Source organism: Trachypithecus francoisi, unplaced genomic scaffold (genome assembly GCF_009764315.1).
Source record: "Trachypithecus francoisi isolate TF-2019V2 unplaced genomic scaffold, Tfra_2.0 Lachesis_group12, whole genome shotgun sequence".
Taxonomy (NCBI): domain Eukaryota; kingdom Metazoa; phylum Chordata; class Mammalia; order Primates; family Cercopithecidae; genus Trachypithecus; species Trachypithecus francoisi.
In genome coordinates this window covers 64,212,333-64,235,260 of record NW_022681457.1, presented here as the reverse complement: position 1 = coordinate 64,235,260, position 22,928 = coordinate 64,212,333, and the positions used below count along the sequence as shown (strand labels likewise).

General features: G+C 44.0%; 1 protein-coding gene across 1 annotated transcript; it reads right to left on the bottom strand.

The window, feature by feature from the left end:
• Positions 1 to 1,970: 1,970 nt before the first annotated feature.
• On the bottom strand, positions 1,971 to 22,147 carry ZNF30 (zinc finger protein 30). Its single transcript, XM_033225676.1, is given in 5 exon segments — positions 1,971 to 3,919; positions 15,320 to 15,415; positions 17,354 to 17,486; positions 19,353 to 19,425; positions 22,088 to 22,147. Coding segments are annotated over 4 exon segments (1,944 nt in total). The 5' UTR covers positions 19,362 to 19,425; positions 22,088 to 22,147; the 3' UTR covers positions 1,971 to 2,213.
• Positions 22,148 to 22,928: the final 781 nt, after the last annotated feature.

Sequence of the window (22,928 nt, the reverse complement as noted above, 5' to 3'; positions counted from 1 at the left end):
AGTGACTGAATTATGGGGATGGGTCTTTCCTGCCCTGTTCTCGTGATAATGAACAAGTCTCATGAGATCTGATGATTTTAAAAAGGGGGGTTTCCCCGCACAAGCACCCTTCTCTTTGCCTGCTGCCATCCACATAAGACGTGACTTGCTCCTCCTTGCCTTCTGCCATGATTGTGAGGCTTCCCCAGCCACATGGAACTGTAAGCCCAATTAAACCTCTTTCTTTTGTAAATTGCCCAGTCTCAGGTATGTCTTTATCAGCAGCATGAAAACAGACTAATACAGTAAATTGGTACCAGTAGAGTGGGGTGTTACTGAAAAGATACCTGAAAATGTGGAAGCGACTTTGGAACTGGGTAACAGGCAGAGGTTGGAACAGTTTCGAGGGCTCAGAAGAAGACAGGGAAATGTGGGAAAGTTTGGAACTCCCTAGAGATTTGTTCAATGGCTTTGACCAAAATGCAGCAACATGAAAACAGACTAATACAGAGTGTAAGTGACAGCATGAAGAAACAATCAAATACAGAATGCAAGGCATTCTATGACACACTTTCCTTGGATTCTTCAAAAAAACAAAATTTGTGTAGAAAGGTGGGGCTCAAAAGCAAGAGACTCAAAAGTGTAATGGTGAAGTCTACAATTTCTCAAATGTAGACATAAGTATGTACAGATAAAGCAGCAGAGATAAAAGAAAGAAGGTGGCCGAGCGCAGTGGCTCAAGCCTGTAATCCCAGCACTTTGGGAGGCCGAGACGGGCGGATCATGAGGTCAGGAGATCGAGACCATCCTGGCTAACACGGTGAAACCCCGTCTCTACTAAAAAATACAAAAAGCTAGCTGGGCGAGGTGGCGGGCGCCTGTAGTCCCAGCTACTCGGGAGGCTGAGGCAGGAGAATGGCGTAAACCCAGGAGGCGGAGCTTGCAGTGAGCTGAGATCCGGCCACTGCATTCCAGCCTGGGCAGCAGAGCGAGACTCTGTCTCAAAAAAAAAAAAAAAAAAGGCAAAATGTTATCAAAGATGGTGATAATTTTATTATTCTTTCTACTACTCTCTATGCTGAAATTTCCATAGTAAAGCTGTCAAAGAAATTTTCAAGTGTATCATTTATTTTTGCTATCCTATTTTGATTTCCAATTTATCCTGAATTTTGGGCAGAGAATGTGGACTATAGGCTATTCTCAATATTTTCTCACACATTAAGCAGTGGGTATCTGTCAAAAGTTCAATCAACTTGAGACAAATGCTCTACGCCAATATCTTGTTATGTTCCTTTCTTTCTACAAAGTTTTATCTGGAAAGAATGATCTCAAATTCTAAAATGGAGGAATGAATAAAGAGGCCTTTCTAAATTAACTACAACTATAGGATTTTACTCTCAAAATTTCACTAGTAACTGCAAAAAAAAAAAAAAAAGATAATGTAACTAATATTACTGAACATAGGTTTTATTTTTATTTGAAATAAGAATGTAGGTTCTAGTATCACCTTTTTTTTTTTTTTTTTTTTGAGACAGAGTCTGGCTCTGTCGCCCAGGCTGGAGTGCAGTGGCCGGATCTCAGCTCACTGCAAGCTCCGCCTCCTGGGTTCACGCCATTCTCCTAGCTCAGCCTCCCAAGTAGCTGGGACTACAGGTGCCCGCCACCTCGCCTGGCTAGTTTTTTGTATTTTTTAGTAGAGACAGGGTTTCACCGTGTTAGCTAGGATGGTCTCGATCTCCTGACCTCGTGATCCGCCCATCTCGTCCTCCCAAAGTGCTGGGATTACAGGCTTGAGCCACCGTGCCCGGTCTATTATCACCATTTTTAAACAATGCCCTCAGGTGATAAGTGTGGTGCCTAATACCAAATGGGCTTCAAGGCAGTAGAGTAACAATGATGATAATTAACATGAGTGCCATGGCTAAAGGCTTTTGTTACATTGTTAACTGGTTTTAAAAAATAATGATGAATTATTTGAAGTTCAATAATGGTTTAGGAGGTACAAGTTTGTTTATTCACTTGTTCATACAATCACATTAGAATAAATACATTATATAAAATTTCGTGCTGTCAATGCTGTAACCATTAAGTAATAATGTTTCCCACTTTTTCTGAATGGTCCACCAGTATAAATATTGGTATTACAAACCTAGAAATGACAAATGAAGATGCTTATGTTTTCTGAATTGTATTATGAATTTTAAGAAAGATGAGAATAGGCCTGCCAATATTCTTCATATTTGCAAGTTTCCTATCAGCATAAATTCCCTGATGTTCAACAATGTTTGAGCCATACACGAAGCACTTCCCACATTCCTCAAACTCTTAGGGTATAACACCCATATATGCTTTCTCGGATGCACGTTAAGGGCTGAACTGTATCTAAAGGTCTTCCCACATTTTTTACATTTAAAGGGTTTCTCACCAGTGTGTACCCGCTGATGTTCGGTAAGGAATGAATTAAGTCTAAAGGCCTTCCCACATTCCTTACATTCAAAAGGTTTCTCACCAGTGTGAACACTCTGATGGCCAATAAGTTGTCCATAAACGGTAAAGGCTTTCCCACATTTATTACATTCATAGGGTTTCTCCCCAATATGAATTCTTTGATGCTGAACAAGGTATGAGCCAGAACTGAAGGCCTTGCCACATTCCTTACACTCATAGGGCTTCTTACCAGTCTGGATTCTGCCATGTTGTACAAGGTACGAGGCTCGACTAAAAGTCTTCCCACATTCCTTACATTCGTAGGGCTTTACATCGGTATGAATTTTCCGATGCTGTGCGAGATGTACGTGCACTCTGAAGGTCTTGCCACATTCCTTACACTCATGGGGTTTCTCTCCAGTATGAACCCTTTGATGTACAGTAAGCTGATGGTGACTAATAAAGGCTTTGCCACATTCCTTACATTCATAGGGTTTCTCCCCAGTATGAATCCTCTGATGCTGAACAAGGTATGAGCCAGTACTAAAGGCCTTGCCACACTCCTTACATTCATAGGGCTTCTCGCCAGTGTGAAGTCTTCCATGTTGAACAAGATATGAAGCACGACTGAAGGTCTTCCCACATTCCTTGCATCTGTAGGGCTTTATCCTTGCGTGAATTTGCTGATGTGCATGAAGGAAGGAATTAAGTCTAAAGGCCTTTCCACATTCCTTACATTCAAAAGGCTTCTCACCAGTATGAATACTTTGATGTCGAGGAAGCTGTCCATACACAGTGAAAGCCTTCCCACACTCCTTACATTCATAGGGTTTCTCGCCAGTATGAATTCTCTGATGCTTAGCAAGGGGTGAGCTAGTACTAAAGGCCTTCCCACATTCTTTGCATTCATAGGGTTTTTCCCCAGTATGAATTCACTGATGTTGAATCAGGTATGAAAAGGTACTGAAGGCCTTTCCACACTCCTCACACACAAAGGGTTTTTCACCAGTGGGAATACTCTGATGCTGGGTAAGCTTTCCACATGCTAGAAAAGCTTTGCCACATTCCCCGCACTCATATGGTTTCTTCCCAGTATGAATACTCTCATGTACTGTAAGTTGATAGTTACCACTAAAAGTCTTTCCACATTGCTGACATTTGAGTGACTTCTCACCAGTGTGAATTCTATGCTTAAGAAAGGCTGCACCTCTGATAAAGGCCTTCCCACATTTCTCACATTTGTAGGGTTTCTCACCAACATGCAATCTCTGATGTACAGTGAGTTGACGTCCATTACTAAAGTTCTTCCCACATTCTTTCCATCTGTTGGGTTTTTCACTACTATGTATTCTTTCATGTTGAACAGGCTTTGAGTCTTGACAAAGAGTCTTTCCATATTCCCGACATTCATGTGGTTTCTGTCTACTAATTTTCTGATGTGGGGCAAAAGATGGACAGTTTTCAGAGGGGAGCATTTCTTTACAGCCAATTGTATCATCTTCCAACTGCAAATCTGAAAGAAAAATGTTTAAAATATCTTATTGTTCTATATGAAAAAAAATTCTAGGGAAGAAAAGAGAAAAACTGAAAATAACACTAACTAGAAATAAATAGCTCAGTAATATTAAAATACCATTATGAAATTCAAAAAACAGAAGGAATACAGAGATTAACAAGTGTTTATGTAAAATAGTAAGGTTGGTGATTAGTGACACAGTTTTTATTTAGGTGTGCATAAAAATCTTTGAAGAGCCTGTGAAAAAATGGATGTTCAGGCAGCATCCAGGCCCTCTGAATCAGATATAGGGGGAGTTCCTGGGCATCAATACTGTCAACCTTTCTAACAAATGTTTCTGATGCAGATGAAATTTTTATAATCCATATTTTATTGTTCCTTCTGAGGGTTTCTTGTGGCACTTACATTAAAATCCATGTATCTTTCCACAAATAATATGGTCCCTGTGCACCTCTCACGCCTCATATCAAGACACAGCTCCCTCTGTCCCATACTGACCTAATTTCCCCCTTTTAGCACCTTGACGTTCTTACAAATTTTCTCACCTTTTGGTTCCATGTGCAGGTGGCAGCATTGCCTAAAAATCTTCTGGCATGTTTTATTTGTAGACTGGAGCTTTCTTATCCTATCCGTGTTTAAAATAAAATGTCACTTTATCAGGAATATGGTAAACTGTTAACTTTGTCTAAGGATGTCCATGTCTTTATTTTCCAGCACTTCATTCCTTGGTTTCCTACTGGTTTTCTTTTTCTTTTTTTTTTTTTTTTTTCGAGACAGGATCTCACTCTTGGCTAGGATGGAGGGCAGTGGCACAACCACAGCTCAATGCAGCCTCAAACTCCCAGGCTCAGGTGATTCCCTCCTACCTCAGCCTCCTGGGTAGCTAGGACTACAGGTATGTGCCACCACGCCCAGCTAATGTTTTTGTAATTTTTACAGAGATGGGGTCTCGCCACATTGCCCAGGCTGGTCTCCAACTCCTAGGCTCAAGTCATCCTCCTACCTCACCTCCCAAAGTGCTGGGATTACAGGCATGAGCCACTGAGTCCAGCCTCCTATACAAAAGAAATAATAATAATAAAATATCTCCATACAAAGAATGATATTTTACAATTCCAATGACAATTATCATTTGTTGTTAAAACCATGACAAGACATATTGCTAAACTGAAGAAATGCATACTCCTTGAGAACAAAGTAAGATCACACAGATTATTGTTTAGTCACAAGGAGAAACAGGTAACTCAATAATGTGGACTTGGACCATTATCACTGTAATCTAGTAGACAGTCTTTTAATGAGGAGCACAGGAAGACATTAGATGTCTCCTGATAAGATACACATTGCCTCCTTTGATATATTCATACAAAACTGTTTACCACCTTTTAAAGTATTACCATATTATTTGATAAGGCCATAGGATGAGATCACTGGGGTGGCCACTAAAGCATTGGGTTTGTACACAAAAACCAATGGCAAAATTGGATTAGATGTTATCTCACTGAACTCAATACCTGCCTTTAGGATGGTTCCCGTTCTCTCCTAGGATCACTGTGGCCCATTCATCTCCCTTGTCAGAAAAAGAAACCTTTAGATAACTTAATTCAAAGAGGAGAGAAACCGGACCTTAGTTTGTGTCAAAAAACTTCAGTCAGGCTGTGTGCAGTGGCTCACACCTGTAATCCTAGCACTTTGGGAAACCGGTGGGCAGATCATGAGGTCAGGAGTTCAAGACCAGCATGGCCAATATGGCGAAACCCTGTCTCTACTAAAAATACAAAAATTAGCTGGGCATGGTGGCAGGCACTTGTAATCCCAGCTACCCGGGAGGCTGAGGCAGAAGAATCGCTTGAACCCAGGAGGTGGAGGCTGCAGTGAGCCGAGAGCATGCCATTGCACTCCAGCCTGGGCAACAGAGTGAGACTCCATCTCAAAAACAAAACAAAACAAAACTTGTCACCACTGAAAGAGAACTTTGGACTGTTTTCTTCTACCTCCGAGCCTTTTAATGTCATGCTACACAAAAGGACCCTCAAAATGGGGAGAACCATCTTCACACTGTAATCCAGGTAACAGATCTGGACAATGTCACAAAGACACAAATTCATGTCCATGAAACTCGATAGGCAACTGGTTCAAAATACATTGTTTAAAAAAAGTACCATGCCTTCCAAGCAAGAAACATTATTCTTATGAGAAGAACGTTGTACTTGCATCTTTAAAGACCTCTGAAATCTTTAAAAACTCTAAAATGATTTAGGAAAGAAATAAGAAGTCACGAAATTAGATAACTGGGATAATTCTTCCATATCTGGTTCTGTAGGCTCTTTGGATTAGGGATGGGATCTGTCCAGGTGGTTGCATTTGGGTATAAGTCTTTGATCCTGGCCTAGAAGTGAACTATAAATTCTGATCGTAATCATTCTCTTAGGATTTGTCTATACTCTAGGATTCAAATGCCTAGAGTCATAAATGCTATTGTGCAACCATTTTCTCATCAAATGATCCAAATGATACTCTATTTTTTTTTTTTTTTTGAGATGGAGTCTCGCTCTGTCACCCAGGCTGGAGTGCAGTGGCACGATCTCAGCTCATTGCAAGCTCCACCTCCCAGATTCACGCCATTCTCCTGCCTCAGCCTCCCGAGTAGCTGGGACTACAGGCGTCCACCACCACGCCTGGCTAATTTTTTGTATTTTTAGTAGAGACGGGGTTTCCCCATGTTGGCCAGGATGGTCTCGATCTCCTGACCTTGTGATCCGCCCGCCTTGGCCTCTCAAAGTGCTGAGATTACAGGCGTGAGCCACCGTGCCTGGCCTGCTTGTTTGTTTTTTTAAGACGGAGTCTCGCTCTGTCACCCAGGCTGGAGTGCAGTGTGGCTATCTCAGCTTAGTGCAGCCTCCACCTCCCTGGTTCAAGTGATTCTCCTGCCTCAGCCTCTCAAATAGCTGGGATTACAGGCATGCACCACCATGCCCAGCTAAGTTTTGTATTTTTAGTAGAGACATCTCACCATGTTGGCCAGGCTGGTGTCAAACTCCTGACCTCAGGTGATCTGCCTGACTCGGCCTCCCAAAGAGCTGGGATTACAGGTGTGTGCCATCATGCTCAACTCCAAATGATACTCTAAATAAAAGAATAGAAAAAAAACTTTTGGAGGTTGAAATGACATAGTTGTGTACATTTGATAATCATGGTGCCAAGAAGATAATAGCCTATTTTACAGATAAGGCTGAAGCATGAATGACCAAAAAGGAGACGGGGGACATTGAGAACAGAAATCAATGAAATCCCGTATCTCTGTGCTAAAGAAAACTGAGACCAGCATACCTCCCTGAACCTGTCTTAATCTTCAATACTCTCTCAGGGCCCATGGGATCAATTTTTAGTTTTTGAGTTTCTTTTTCAAGCAGTTCTAACTATTTCTAAGAATTAGTATTTCATGACTTTTAGTCTTTCTTAAAGGCCTTCAAAAGAACAAAGAGAAAAATTACTTATTTTCAAAATACACTAAATTTCGTTCAATTTTACAATTAGAGCTCTACTACACCTTTTTATAAAACTACAACCTACTATGAGACAGTAATTTTATTTATTCCAGTAAGAATAAGTTTCCTGGGAACATTTTTCTGTCTCATAATCCTGAGAGTTATTTCATCATTATTTGTGAATTATGCCCAAGCATGTCAACAAAGAAAAACTAAATAAGAAAGTGGATGAATGATGGCACTGCCTAGAAAGATGATGCAGTGGTGAAATAAATCAACGCTGAACCATCTTTCCATATCCTTACTGTGTTGCTCAAAAACCTGCAGTGCCTTTGAAAGCTTGAAAAAAGTCTGGACACATCACCTGCATGTCTTTTTTTTTGAGATGGAGTCTCGCTCTGTAGCCCAGGCTGGAGTGCAGTGGCCGGATCTCAGCTCACTGCAAGTTCCGCCTCCTGGGTTCACGCCATTCTCCTGCCTCAGCCTCCCGAGTAGCTGGGACTACAGGTGCCCGCCACCTTGCCTGGCTAGTTTTTTTTTGTATTTTTTTAGTGGAGACGGGGTTTCACCGTGTTCGCCAGGATGGTCTCGATTTCCTGACCTAGTGATCCGCCCGTCTCGGCCTCCCAAAGTGCTGGGATTACAGGCTTGAGCCACCATGCCTGGCCTGCATGTCTTTTTTTTTTTTTTAATTAGCTTTTAGGCTAGGCACGGTGGCTTATGCCAGTAATCCCAGCCCTTTGAGAAGCCAAGGAGGGTAGATCAGTTGAGGTCAGGAGTTTGAGACCAGCCTGGCCAACATGGTGAAACCCCGTCTCTACTAAAAATACAAAAGTTAGGCCGGACACGGTGGTTCACACCTGTAATCCCAGCACTTTGGGAGGCCGAGAAGGGTGGATCACCAGGTCAGGAGTTCGAGACCAGCCTGGCCAACATGGTGAAACCCCGTCTGTACTAAAAATACAAAAATTAGCTTGGTGTGGTGATGGGCACCTATAATCCCAGCTACTCAGGAGGCTGAGGCAGGAGAATCGCTTGAACCTGAGAGGCAGAGGTTGTAATGTGCTGAGATTGTGCCACTGTAGTCTAGCCTGAGTGACAGAGCAAGACTCTGTCAAAAAAAAAAAAAAAGTTAGCCAGGTGTGGTGGCAGGTGCCTGTAGTCCCAGCTATTTGGGAGGCTGAGGCAGAAGAATTGCTTGAACCTGGGAGGTGAAGGTTGCAGTGAGCCGAGATCACACCACTGCACTCCGGCCTCGGTGACAGAAGAAGACTCTGTCTCCAAAAAAAAAAAAGAAAATTTAACTTTTTATTGAACACAATTGAGAATTCAAAAATTTCATTATCCACCCATAGGAACAAAGATTAGCAAGCTGACAAAGGAAGACATGTCATAAATATCAGACAAATCAGAAGATAAATACGAAAATAAAGGAAGCAGCATTCTAGACCTTCGCTGCCTCATCTGGGGCCCACGAGCCACAGGCCTAGACCAAATTGAGATGTTCTGTGAAACATCCACACTAGATCTCAATGACTTACTAAAACGAAAATAATTATATAGTGATTATGTATTAAAATGATATTTGGAATATACTGAAATGAAATATGTTATTAAAATTAACTTTAACATCTTCCTTTTCCTTTTTATTAATAAATGTGGCTACTAGAAATTTTAAAATTATATTTGTGGCATCATATTTATATTGGAAGTGCTGTTCTAGATGACAAAAGGATACCTGGTGCATTGTCTTACTAATCCACATTGTTTATTTTTAAAAATAAAGACACTGGCCGGGTGTAGTGGCTCACCCCTGTAATCTCAGCACTTTGGGAGGCTGAGGCGGGTGGATCACTTGAGGTCAGGAGTTCAAGACCAGCTGGCCAGCATGGTGAAACTCTGTCTCTATTAAAAATACAAAATTATCTGGTGTGGTGGTGTATGCCTGTAATCCCAGCTACTCTGGAGGCTAAGGCAGGAGAATTTCTTGAACCTGGGAGGCGGAGGTTGCAGTGAGCTGAGATTGCACCACTGCACTCCAGCCTGGGCGACAGAGCAAGACTCCATCTGAAACGAAGAGAGGAGAGGAGAGGAGAGGGGAGGGGAGGGGAGAGGAGGGCAGGGGAGGGGAGGGCAGGGCAGGGGAGGGGAGGGGAGGAGAGGAGAGGGCAGGGGAGGGGAGGGGAGGGAAGAGGAGACACTGATAGGTAAGTTGCATGTGGACTGAGTGGAACTCTATAAGTACCTGATGGGAACTCCATACTCTGAGCTTCCCTAAATGTAGAATCTCTTTTAAATGGCATGTCTTCTGTGGGGACCCTGGAAACCATGCCCATGGAATTGCTACGGGTACTGAGTTCTGTGAAAGGCTTGTATCTTCTTTAAGTCGTGGCAGCTCGCAAACTCACCTGGTGTGTGTCTCGTCTATCTGTGCCTTACTTTTGGATGGCTATGCGAGTGTATCCCGCGTGAACCACTGTAAGGACACAGCCTGACAGAATAGGTGAGGAAGCCCTGCCGGCAAGCTAGGGTTCCTGCTGCGGAACAGATGGAGCCAAGACAACCACAGGCAGTCTTAGTCTGAATGCGCAGTTGAGCCTAAGATGAACCTCCGGTGGGCACTGCAAGTGAAATCGGTTTTTGTGTGTTTGAATCATATCCTTAATTCTTAGTACCTTCTGGAGTATTTAGGAATAAAGTCTTGTAATTGTACAACTTACTTAAATGGTACAGCAAAAAATTTTTGTATATACAGATATAGAGCACAGTGGTAAATTATTAAGGACTAGTGAATCTTGGTGAAGATTGTTATGGAGTTTTTAACTCAGTTGGCAAAATGCAAAAAAAGTTCCCAAATTCAGACTTTTAAGAAGGGTATAATACTTCCAGATATTAAGCATTATAAAAAACAAAAAAGAAAATCCTCCAAGGAATATAAGGTGACTGGTAGGATACAAGGTGTATTGGTTTGAATAGTGTCCCCCAAAGTCCTGTCCACCCAGTACTTCAGAATGTGACCTTCTTTCTTTCTTTTCTTTTTTTCCGTCTCTTCAGAACCAAATGCCTTAAGAGGACTGCTGTGCTCATTCTTGGCACTGGCTTGTCTCCCATTCTGTTTTTACCAGACCAGTTAGGCTTTCACCCCTAGATGCCCCTGAAAATTTCCTTTAGCAAGGCTAAATATTGTGGTCAGACTGGGTGCAGTGGCTCACACCTGTAATCCCAGCACTTTGGGAGGCCGAGGTGGGCAGATCACCTGAGGTCAGGAGATTGAGACCAGCCTGGCCAACATGATGAAACCCCACCTCTACTAAAAATACAAAACTTAGCCAGGCATAGTGGCAGGCGCCTCTAATCCCAGCTACTCAAGAGGCTGAGGCAGGAGAATCACTTGAACTTTGGAGGCAGAGGTTGCAGTGTGCCAAGATTGTGCCACTACACTCCAGCCTGGGCGACAAGAGTGGCACTCTGTCTTGAAAAAAAAAATATATATATTGTGGTCAATTCTCATCACTGCTTAGCTTAGTTCACTTTTCAGATGATCGTTCTTCTATCTTTTTTTTTCTTTTTTTCTTTTTAAGAGATGCAGTCTTGCTCTGTTGCCTAGGCTGGAATGCAGTGGTGTGATCATAGTTCACTGCAGCCTCAAACTCCTAGGCTCAAGCAGTTTTCCTGCATCAGCCTCATGAGTAGCTAGGATTACAGGGGCATGACTCTATGCCTGGCTAAGTTTTAAACTTTTTGTAGAGATGGGGGGGGGTCCTGCTATGTTGCCCAGGCTGGTCTCGAACTCCTGGCTTGAAGTGATTCCCCCTGCCTTGGCCTCCCAAAGTGTTGGGATTATAGGAATAAGCCACTGTGTCTGGCCTACTCTTCTATCTTGAAACACTTTCTTCATTTGTCTTTGGTGGCACCACTTTCTGGTTTTAATTCTATCTTAAAAGAGGCAGTCTCTTTTGCAGCCTCCTCTAGAAGACCTCTAAATGTTAAGAGTAGCCACTACTGGCTGGGTGCGGTAGCTCACGCCTGTAATCCCTGCACTTTGGGAGGCCAAGTCAGATGGATCACCTGAGGTCAGGAGTTCAAGACCAGCCTGGGCAACATGATGAAACCTCATCTCTACTAAAAATATAAAAAATTAGTAAGGCTTGGTGGTAGGCACCTGTAATCCCAGCTACTCAGGAGGCTGAGGCAGGAGAATCGCTTTAACCCAGGAGGTGGAGGTTGCAGTGAGCCGAGATCGCATCACTGCATTCTAGCCTGGGTGACAAGAGTGAAACTTCATCTCAAAAAAAAAAAAAAAGAAAAGAATCGTCACTACCTGCACTGACTCTCTAGGGTACCTCAGCCAGTGCCATGGCTTTTAAATAGCAGCCAAATGCCAATGAATCCCAATTTTTGTTTTTATTTATTTATTTTGAGACAGGGTTTTTCTTTGTTGCCCAGGCTACAGTGCAGTGGTGATATCAGTGTGATCATAGCTCACTGCAGCCTTGACTTCCTGAGTTCAAGCCATCCTCCTGCCTCAGCCTCCCAAGTAGCTGGAACCACAGGTGTGTACCACCATGCACGGCTAATTTGTACATTTTATGTAGAGATGGGATATCCCTATGTTGCCCAGGCTGGTCTCCAGCTCCTGGGCTCAAGTGATCCTCCCAACTTGGCCTCCCGAAGTGTTGGGATTCCAGGCATGAGCCACCAGGCACAGCTGCATCCCAAGTTCTCATGTGTAAGCCTAAACTCTCCCTGAGCTCCAGACTTGCATATTCCACAGCCCACTCGGCATCTTTGCTTGGATGAGTAGTAGTCATCTCCAACTTAACATATGGAAAGCAGACACCTTTAGATCTGCCCTCCAACCTGCCCTTCCCTCTTTACCATCTCACATGACTGTACCCCCATTCAGCTGCTCAAGTCCAAACCTGTTGATCCTTCCTGATTTCCCTCTTCGCCTCCATATCCATTTACAATCCACCAATATGTTGTGAGTTTTACATTAAAAATGTATGATGAACACCCTGCCTTCTCACCACTGTCCACCACTAACATCCTAATCCAAACCACTCAGAACCCCAGCTTGCACTGCTCTTGCCCCCATTCAGATTACCCACTGCAAATACCTGCAGTAATTATCTAAAAACATAAACTAGGATGATGGTTGATAGGGTTTGGCTGTGTCCCCACCCAAATCGCATTTTGAACTGTAGCTCTCCTAATTTCCACGTGTTGTGGGAGGGATCTGGTGGGAGATAATTGAATCATGGGGGCGGTTTCCCCCATACTGTTCTCATGGTGGTGAATAAGTCTCATGAGATCTGATGGCTTTCTAAGGGGAAACCCCTGTCACTTGGTCCTCATTCTCTCTTGTCTGCTGCCATGTAAGACGTGCCTTTTGCCTTCCGCCATGATTGTGAGGCCTCCTCAGCCACATGGAACTGTGAGTCCATTAAACCTCTTTTTCTTTATAAATTACCCAGTCTCCGGTATATCTTTATCAGCAGCGTGAAAACGGACTACCACAATGGTGGAAGTGGTAGCATTGTTTTTGAATTTAAACAAATACCCCCATAAAAACAGAGCAAACAGGATAGCAAAACTGTTAAAAAAAAAAAAAACTACAGATAACATATACAAAAAAACTACAGGAAGAAGTACCCTCAAAATGGCAAAATTCTAGCAGACAGAGACAAAATACTACAGCTAAGACTTGTGTGGTTAGGCATCTGTGCAGGAAAAAGCAGAGGGGGACAATGTGGGGTGTCTGACAGACCTGAGAACCCCAAAATAACCAGCAGGTGTCCATAAGCATAGCAGGCTGATTTGAGAAGAGCAGGTAAGACTGGGAGTGAGAATATGGGATGTCTGGCAAAGTTTGAAGTGGCTAGAGGTGATTAATCAGGGAGGGAGAAAGGTGAGTGTGATTAGGTACAGGGCATAAGCCTTAAGGGAAGGTAAAAGAGTTTTCTCTCTTCATTTGGAGAATCCGGGTCGAAGGGTATATGAAAACTCTTAGTACAACTTTCCAACTTTTCTACAAGCCTGACATTATTTTATAAAAATTGTATTTAAAATTTTTTATTTTACTTTAAGTTCTGGGATATGTGTGTAGAATGTGCAGGTTTGCTACATAGGTATACATGTGCCATGGTGGTTTGCTGCGCCCATCAACCTGTCATCTAGGTTTTAAGCCCTGCATGCATTATATATTTGTCCTAATACTCTCCCTCCCATTGTCTCCCAGCCCCTGTAAAAAATGTTTTATCTTTTTTTTTTTTTTTTTTTTGAGACGGAGTCTCGCTCCGTCACCCAGGCTGGAGTGCGGTGGTGCGATCTCCACTCACTGCAAGCTCCGCCTCCTGGGTTCACACCATTCTCCTGCCTCAGCCTCCCGTGTAGCTGGGACTACAGGCACCCGCCACCACGCCCGGCTAATTTTTGTATTTTTAGTAGAGACGGGGTTTCACCGTGTTAGTCAGGATGGTCTCGATCTCCTGACCTCGTGATCCGCCCATCTCGGCCTCCCAAAGTGCTGGGATTACAGGAGTGAGCCACCGCGCCCGGCCTGTTTTATCTTTTGACCAGAGTGATGGTTACAAAGGTATCTGCCTTATAATAACTCATCAAGCTATACATTTTGATATTGTTTTTCTGGTATCTGTTTCCTATTTAATAGAATTTTCCAAAATTCAAAAATTGGAAAAATGTAAATTAGGTCATAGTTTCTAGTTACATTAGAAAATAATCCAAATTCCTGGCCAGGCACAATGGCTCATGCCTGTAATCTCAGTACTTTGGGAGGCCAAGACAGGAGGATCACTTGAGCCCAGAAGTTCAAGACCAGCCTGAGCCACACAGTGAGACTTTGTCTCTACCGAAGATTAAAAAAATTAGCCAGGTGTGGTGGCACGTGCCTGTAGTCCCAGCTACTCAGGAGGCTGAGGCAGGAAAATGGCTTGAGCCCAGGAGGTCGAGGCCGCAGTGAGCTATGATTGCACCACTGTATGCCAGCCTAGGTGACAAAAGAAGACTGCCTGACTCAAAAACAAAACAAAACAAACAAATTCAAATTCCTGCTAGCATGCTAGCTTTTTTCTTCCTACTCTTCTCCCATTAATTCTGCCCGAGCCTACTTACTGCTCCTGAAACACACAAAACTCGTTCCCACCCAAAGCATTCACATCTGCTATTCCCTCTGCTTGGCATGTCTTACATAATTACACGGCCTGAACTCTCACTTCTTGTTCCTGTCTCTGTTCAAATATTACTGTCTAAGAATATGTGAATAATCCAAATGCAAAAGAGGAGGTGAAAGCAGTGAAATTCAAAACGCAGATGGAATAATGCACTGGGAAAGTGACTAAGTCCGTAATAAACCGAGAGGGAAACAAGAGGTGAGTGAGTATTTCTTTTTTTTTTTGAGACAGAGTCTCGCTCTGTCGCCCGGGCTGGAGTGCAGTGGCTTGATCTCAGCTCACTGCAAGCTCCGCCTCCCGGGTTTACGCCATTCTCCTGCCTCAGCCTCCCAAGTAGCTGGGACTACAGGCGCCCGCCACCTCGCCTGGCTAGTTTTTGTTTTTGTGTTTTTTAGTAGAGACGGGGTTTCACCGTGTTAGCCAGGATGGTCTCGATCTCCTGACCTCGTGATCCGCCCGTCTCAGCCTCCCAAAGTGCTGGGATTACAGGCTTGAGCCACCGCGCCCGGCCGTGAGTGAGTATTAAAATGGGTAATGAAGTTCCTTTGGAGAGGCTGGTGAGATTATCTCTTTCTTACCCAAGTCTCAGCCTTTTTCTACCCAGGCCGTAGGGCTTTGAAGGGAAACTTCCAAACATGGCAGAGATGCACCTCCTGCCTGACAGCTGGGCTGTTTCCAGCAACGATGGCCTCCCTACCTGCCATGCTCTTACTCACCTGTGCACCATCTTCTTTCATCTGTTCTCACTGTCACCTCAGGCTCTTTCCATTGTTCCAATAAGGCGATCACATGTGGTTTAGAAAGGGAATGTCCTGCTTATGAGATAAGAACGTGGAAAAGAAATAAAATATGAGTTCAAAAATACTTTCAGCTTTGGTTAAATTTGCCATAAATGAAAGGTCAAATGACAGTGACCTTTATATCTCAGAGATGAGAAGAGTAAGAGGATTCATAATTCCAGATAGGTAGAGAAAGGTTTTATTTATCTATTTATTTAGAGATGGAGTCTCACTCTGTCACCAGGCTGGAGTGTAGTGCGCGATCTCAGCTCACTGCAACCTCTGCCTCCCAGGTTCAAGGGATTCTGCTGCCTCAGCCTCCCGAGTAGCTGGGACTATAGGCATGTGCCACCACGCCCAGCTGATTTTTGTATTTTTAGTAGAGATGGGATTTCACCATGTTGGCCAGGCTGGTCTCAATCTCTTGACCTTGTGATCCGCCCACCTTGGGCTCCCAAAGTGCTGGGATTACAGGCATGAACCACCACGCCCGGCTGAAAGGTTTTATTTTAAATGAAATCTATCTATCTATCTATTATAAACATAGATAAGTGTATACTTATTTATTTTTTGTGTCTTGATAAAAAACGGGGCCCAGTGGCTCATGCCTGTAATCCCAGCACTTTGGGAGGCCAGGGTGGGCAGATCACTTGAAGTCAAGAGTTCGAGACCAGCCTGGCCAACATGGTGAAGCCCTGTTTCTACCAAAAATACAAAAATTAGCTGGGTATGATGGTGTATGCTTGTAATCCCAGCTACTAGGGAGGCTGAGGCCGGAGAAATTGCTTGAACCTGGGAGGTGGAGGTTGCAGTGAGCTGAGATCATTATACTCCACTCCAGCCTGGGCAACAGAGTGAGACTATGTCTCAAAAAAAAAAAAAAAAAAAAAAAAGTATGACATTGTGATTGAGAACATGGATTGTGGAACCTAAGTGCCTGGGTTCAAGTTTCTGATACCGTCACCTATGGGCTGTGTGGTCTTGCATAACTCACTTAAATACACTGTGCTTTAGAATTCTCATCTAAAATGGTTAGCACCTATAGAGTGCTTGTAAGGATAAAAATCAGTTAATACAAATATATATTGATATAAAGAGCAGAGAACAGTGAACCAGCACACAGTAAGCACACTGTGTGTTACTAACATTATTATTGTTATTTTGCTAAGAGAAAAACAAAGTCTCCTTAGACATCTACATCTATAGGATATAGATTTGATTTGCATTTACTCTTTTTTGTTTGTTTGTTTGAGACGGAGTCTTGCTCTGCCACCCAGGCTGGAGTGCAGTGGCCGGATCTCAGCTCACTGTAAGCTCCGCCTCCCGGGTTTACGCCATTCTCCTGCCTCAGCCTCCCGAGTAGCTGGGACTACAGGCGCCCGCCTTGTCGCCCGGCTAGTTTTTTGTATTTTTAAGTGGAGACAGGGTTTCACCGTATTAGCCAGGATGGTCTCGATCCGCCCGTCTCGGCCTCCCAAAGTGCTGGGATTACAGGCTTGAGCCACCGCGCCCGGCCCCTGCATTTACTCTTAAATGCAAAGTTCAGAGATGATGAATTTTAACCACAAAATCAGATTATATTATACGAAATAAAATCAGGTAGCTCCAGTTTTAAATGATTTGTTTATCCAATCTGCCGGCATATAAGTTATATAGGCTCTTCAGACAGAACAAATCAAGACCCTTTGTCTAGCTGTTTTGCCTGCAAGGTGGGTCAGATTTTTACAGAACGTTCAGAGCAATTCAGAGTAAAAACATAATAGAAAACCTGGCCTCTTTTGTCAATGTTTTGCAATAAACAATCCAGAATTCTAATCCTGCCATTGGATCATTTCCAACCTAACAAAGCTCAAATGATTTCTCTGGCAACAAGAAGAAATTGTGTTCAGTTCTTAAGATAGCCCTAAAATCTATAATGGAGAAAGTATAACAGGGAGCAGATTCTCAAGTATTTGAGAAAGGTACACTTACCCATTGACATCAAGTTCCTGTAGTTCTCCAACATCACATCTCTGTACAAGCCCCTCTGGGAACAGTCCAGACTCTCCCACTCCTGCTGGGAGAAGGCTATGGCCACATCCTCAAATGTCACTGATCCCTGAAACTGCAAACCCACATATTTCTGGTGAAATCAAAGAAAATGCTTTCAAGGTGAAAGGAGATGAAATAAACGTTTCGATGTAGTAAGGGAACAATAACAGGCTGGAAGCTTATAACATGGGAAGTGGATGAGCATAGTATCTGCATGTTCTAGAAGAATCCTGCTGCTATGGACAAAATGTCCTATATATTGTAGGATATCACAATACTCCATATCTGTGGTGAAATGGACAAAATAATCCTAGTTTCCCTTTTATGTAAAAGAGTATATACAAAGATATTGCCTGCTAGGTATCCAACTAAACAAATTCTCAAAAAGGATTAGTCTCTATATTACTCTCCCTTTAAGAGGAAGATAGCTATGATTTCTTTCTCCAACTGTAGAATAAAATCTGCCTTAGAAAATAGCCATGACACAAATTTGTTGAATAACTCCTCAAGCTTCAAGTTCATTATGTCAGATCATAAGTGTTTTTCCTTGTATTAATAAACACTTTTTTCCATAGTGACATAAAAGTTATCTTGTGGATCTATATTGAGTTAGTAACTTTGTGAGGCTGAGGTGGGCAGATCACTTGAGGTCAGGACTTTGAGACCAGCCTGGCCTATGTGGTGAAACTTGTCTCTACTAAAAATACAAAAATTAGCTGGGCATTGTGGCAGATGCCTGTAATCCCAGCTACTTGGGAAGCTGAGGCAGGAGAATCACTTGAATCCAGGAGGTGGAGGTTGCAGTGAGTCGAAATTGTGCCCCTGTACTCTAGCCTGGGTGACACAGCAAGACTGTCTCAAAAAAAAAAAAAAAAAAAAAAAGTAATGATTTTATACTTATAAATGAAGATTGCACCAAATGCCTCAGGTTTCCCCAATTCTGGTAATTTGTTAATCTACTACTGACAATAATACACTTATAGTGTCATACAATATCCTTCACTTAATATTTTGTCTGTTGTTTTTTTAAATTTTTTTGAGATAGAGTCTCACTGTGTTGCCCAGTGTGTAGTGCAGTGCTATGATCATAGCTCACGGCAACCTTGAACTCCTGGGCTCAAAGTATCTTTCTGTCTGAGGTTCCCAAGTAGTTAGGACTACAGGCAGGTGCCCCCATGCCTGGCTAATTAAAAAAAAATTTTTTGGTAGAGACAGGGTCTTGCTATGCTGCCTAGGCTGGTCTTGAACTCTTGGGCTCAAGTGATCCTCCCACCTTGGGCTCCCAAGGTCCTGGGTTTACAGGTGTGAGCCACTGCACCTGGCCATTTGGCTATTCTTGAGTTAGTGGATTAGGGTGAAAATGACTCAGAACCAAACGCATGTTGTCCAAGTCTGGCAGGTCCCATTCCATAATAAAATTGACGTAGTATCACTCTCGGGCATCCCAAGAAGAATCGTATCAATGTTTCACGTCACAATCACATCCCCAATCAATCTTAAAAGCCTCGGAGAGCATGTTATCTCATCATATTGAGACCAATTAGTACAAAATTCCATCTTATCAGCTCTGTGGAAAACTTCAAATCTTCTGATGTGTGGCCAAATGAAGCCAACAGATCAAACTCATCAAACCACAGCTGGATGTAGGAAGCTCAAATACTTCTGCCATGGGACTTCAGTCCTTCACTGCTCTATCACAGCCTTTCAGCTAAGACTTACTATTTACCTGCTCAGTAATTTGCTCAATGAATTCAGGAACACCAATTAGAAACGAGGACCTTGTAAGGAGGAAACAATACTTTGACATCTTTCTGCCACACAGAAGGAATCAAGTAGGCAATTAGATGGTGCACTCTCATGCAGAATGCTTCAGATCAATTAAGGAAAATAGCCACATAATGTAAAAATCCCAATATTTCAAGAAGAAACACCAACTTACGTGGGCCATGCTTTGAGAACTCTAAGAACTGATCAGTCTTCACTGGGGTTCCTCTATCTGAGAAGTTCAAACTCTAGAAAATCCAGAAAGAGGTAAAGGAGGCTTTAGTGTTCTCAATGACATACATTAATAAACCTTCTTGTCCCTCCATTTCAGCTTCCGAACTGTGCTACAAACACCCTCAAACAAAATGTGGAGAACAGTGGAATTCAAGCCCCAGTGAACTAAGCTGTACAGAGTTGGATGCAGAGGAGTGGCACGTCTTAAGGAAGGCAGAATCAGACACAAGCTTTCCCACTAGGCCCTCATTTTGGGAATGTTGATCTAGGTCTCAAATTGGGTTGCAGTCTTCTTTTGAACAGATTCTCCGCACTCCATTCCCACGTTCTAAGCCTAAGAAAGAGTCCACATTACCCAATCCAGAGCTTCTTTAATGGTGGCAGTATAAATCTGAGGTTGGTCAGGACATGGGAGATAGAGAACATAGGAGAAAATGATCAGGCAGTTACTAATACGGCTCCGTTTTCTCACCACTAAAATAGTAATAGGAATATCAGCTCCAACATGCGGTTGTCCTGAAGAATAAGAAAACCCACCCCCAGCCGGGCGCGGTGGCTCAAGCCTGTAATCCCAGCACTTTGGGAGGCCGAGACGGGCGGATCACAAGATCAGGAGATCGAGACCATCCTGGCGAACACAGTGAAACCCCGTCTCTACTAAAAATACAAAAAACTAGCCGGGCGAGGTGGCGGGCGCCTGTAGTCCCAGCTACTTGGGAGGCTGAGGCAGGAGAATGGCGGGAACCCGGGAGGCGGAGCTTGCAGTGAGCTGAGATCCGGCCACTGCACTCCAGCCTGGGCGACAGAGCAAGACTCCGCCTCAAAAAAAAAAAAAACAAAAACAAACAAACAAACAAACAAAAAACCCACCCCCAAAACTTAACAGAATACTTGCTTAACATGAGTTAGCTCTTTTATCTTTTTTTGAGACGGAGTCTTGCCCTGTCACTCAGGGCTGGAGTGAGTGCAGTAGCGCCATCCTGGCTCACTGCAACCTCCGCCTCCCAGATTCATGCGATTCTCCTGCCTCTGCCTCCGTCCTGAGTAGCTGGGACTACAGGCGCAGTCACGCCCAGCTAATTTTTGTATTTTTAGTAGAGGGGGTTTCACCATGTTGGCCAGGATGGTCTACATCTCCTGACCTCGTGATCCGCCCGCCTCGGCCTCCCACAGTGCTGGAATTACAGGCGAGAGCCACAGCGTGGGGTCGAGTTAACTCTTATTATGGTAGTTCCCTCTTTTTCACGGGGGGAGATACACTCAAAGATCCTCAGTACATGTCTGACCGAACCCCATATATACTAGGCTTTTTCTTACACATACACACCTATGATTACGTTTAATTTATAAATTAGGCATCATAAGGGATTTTTGTTGTTGTTGTTGTTGTTGTTGTTTTGTGACAGGGTCTCGCTCTGTTGCCCAGGCTGGAGTGCAGTAGTGTGATCTCGGTTCACTGCAACCTCCACCTCTTGGGAGCCTCCCGAGTAGCTGGGATTACAGAGGCCTGCCAATACGCCTGGCTAACTTTTGTATTTTTAGTAGAGACAGGGTTTTGCCATGTTGGCCAGGCTGGTCTCGAACTCCTGACTGCATTGGAGTTATTACATAAACATTATACAACCTTTATTTCATTTTAATTAAAGAAACACTTTGTTTCCACTTATTTATGTATCTATTTCTTTTTAGAGACAGGGCCTTGCTTGGTCACCCAGGCTGGATTGCAGTGGCCTCATCTCCACACACTGCAACCTCCACTGACTCCCAGTTTCAAGCACTTCTCCCACCTCCGCCTCTCAAGTAGCTGTGACTACACGCGCGCGCCACCACACTTGGCTAATTTTTACATTTTTAGTAGAGACGGGGTTTCACCACGTTGCCCTGTTGCTGGTCTCGAACTCCTGAGCTCAGGCAATCCACCCGCCTCAGCTTCCCAAAGTGCTGGGATTACAGGCATGAGCCGTGCCACCCGACCTGTTTCCACTTTTTACTTAAAACGTGTTTCTCTGGCATGCTTTCTTTTAATTCTAACTAAAAAATTAAGAGCAACTCTTCTTTAAAAACAAACAAAAAACCAACAGAAAAGATTCTCTGATGTTTAAATTTCCTCTGTCCCCTAGCAGCTAGAGAGAGAACTACTGCTGTGGGATAACGCAAAATTGAAGAACCTTAAGAAAAGCCTGGGTCCTATTTCTGTGCAATATGGAGATTGACGGAAATGTTTACAGCTGTCATCTTGTTCTCCTTTCTTACATAATTTTGTCATTAGGAAAGTAATCTGCACAACAGATCTTTTGAAGTCCTTTTCCCTGCACTGATAATTTTCAGATGACATTGCTCTCATTTTTTTTTTTTTTTTGAGACGGAGTCTTGCTCTGCCACCCAGGCTGGAGTACAGTGGCCGGATCTCAGCTCACTGCAAGCTCCGCCTCCCGGGTTCCCGCCATTCTCCTGCCTCAGCCTCCCGAGTAGCTGGGACTACAGGCGCCCGCCTCGTCGCCCGGCTAGTGTTTTGTATTTTTAAGTAGAGACAGGGTTTCACCATATTAGCCAGGATGGTCTCGATCTCCTGACCTCGTGATCCGCCCGTCTCGGCCTCCCAAAGTGCTGGGATTACAGGCTTGAGCCACCGCGCCCGGCATTGCTCTCATTTTTAAAAAAGGTGTAAATACTTATAAAGTTTTTTCCAAACGAGAAGAGGCTTCCTGGCACTCCCATTTCTTCCCGCTGCATGCACAAGGTATCATATCTATCGTTTCCTTTTTAAACTGAGACTTAAAGAGTCTTTTGCTCCTTTACATAAATCAATTACAGTGATTTTATCCAAAATAGTAACAAATATTAATAGCGCAGATTCGCATGGAGGCCATGCACCCAGTCTTCGCGGGTGCACACCGGCCCTGTCCCACGCACCCTCCTTTTCCCTGCCTCTCCCGCATTCGCGGGCCCGAGATCCTCTCCCGGTCCATCCAACGCTCACGCATGTCTCAGTTCAGGTTCCGCGCCGACCCAGGTCTGCAGAACTCCCGGTGCTAACTGTGTTCCTTTGCAGAAATTCAGGTTGCCCGGCGGGGCTGCTCTAACCTCTGAGCCGGGGGCTGACTTCTACCTCGCAAAACTCCTAAGGTCGCTGCCGGGTCAACGACCACAATGAACTAGCGAGGAGGTAGAGGTTGAGGTCGTTCCAGGGGCCGTTGAGAAATGTAGTTTCAGGCTACATTGGCCGGATCGCAGTAGCCTGTGGGAAATGTAGTCCGGAGCCGTCAAACCGCCGAGCATGCGCGGCGCAGTCCACAAGGCCTCCCACCGGCACCCGGAGACTTCTGGGCGCTCCCGTCCGGCTGAGGGTGCGCAGGCGCAGGCGCTCGCAGAGCGGGAAGCTTGTAGACCTCCAAGCTGGGTGATTTTGGGGAGTCGGGGGGCTACTGACACCTGAGGCCCGAAGTAGGTGGCCAGCTTCTTAGAGGGCCAACCCAGGGCAGTAACACACCAGGTCAGAAAAAGCAAAAACAAAAAC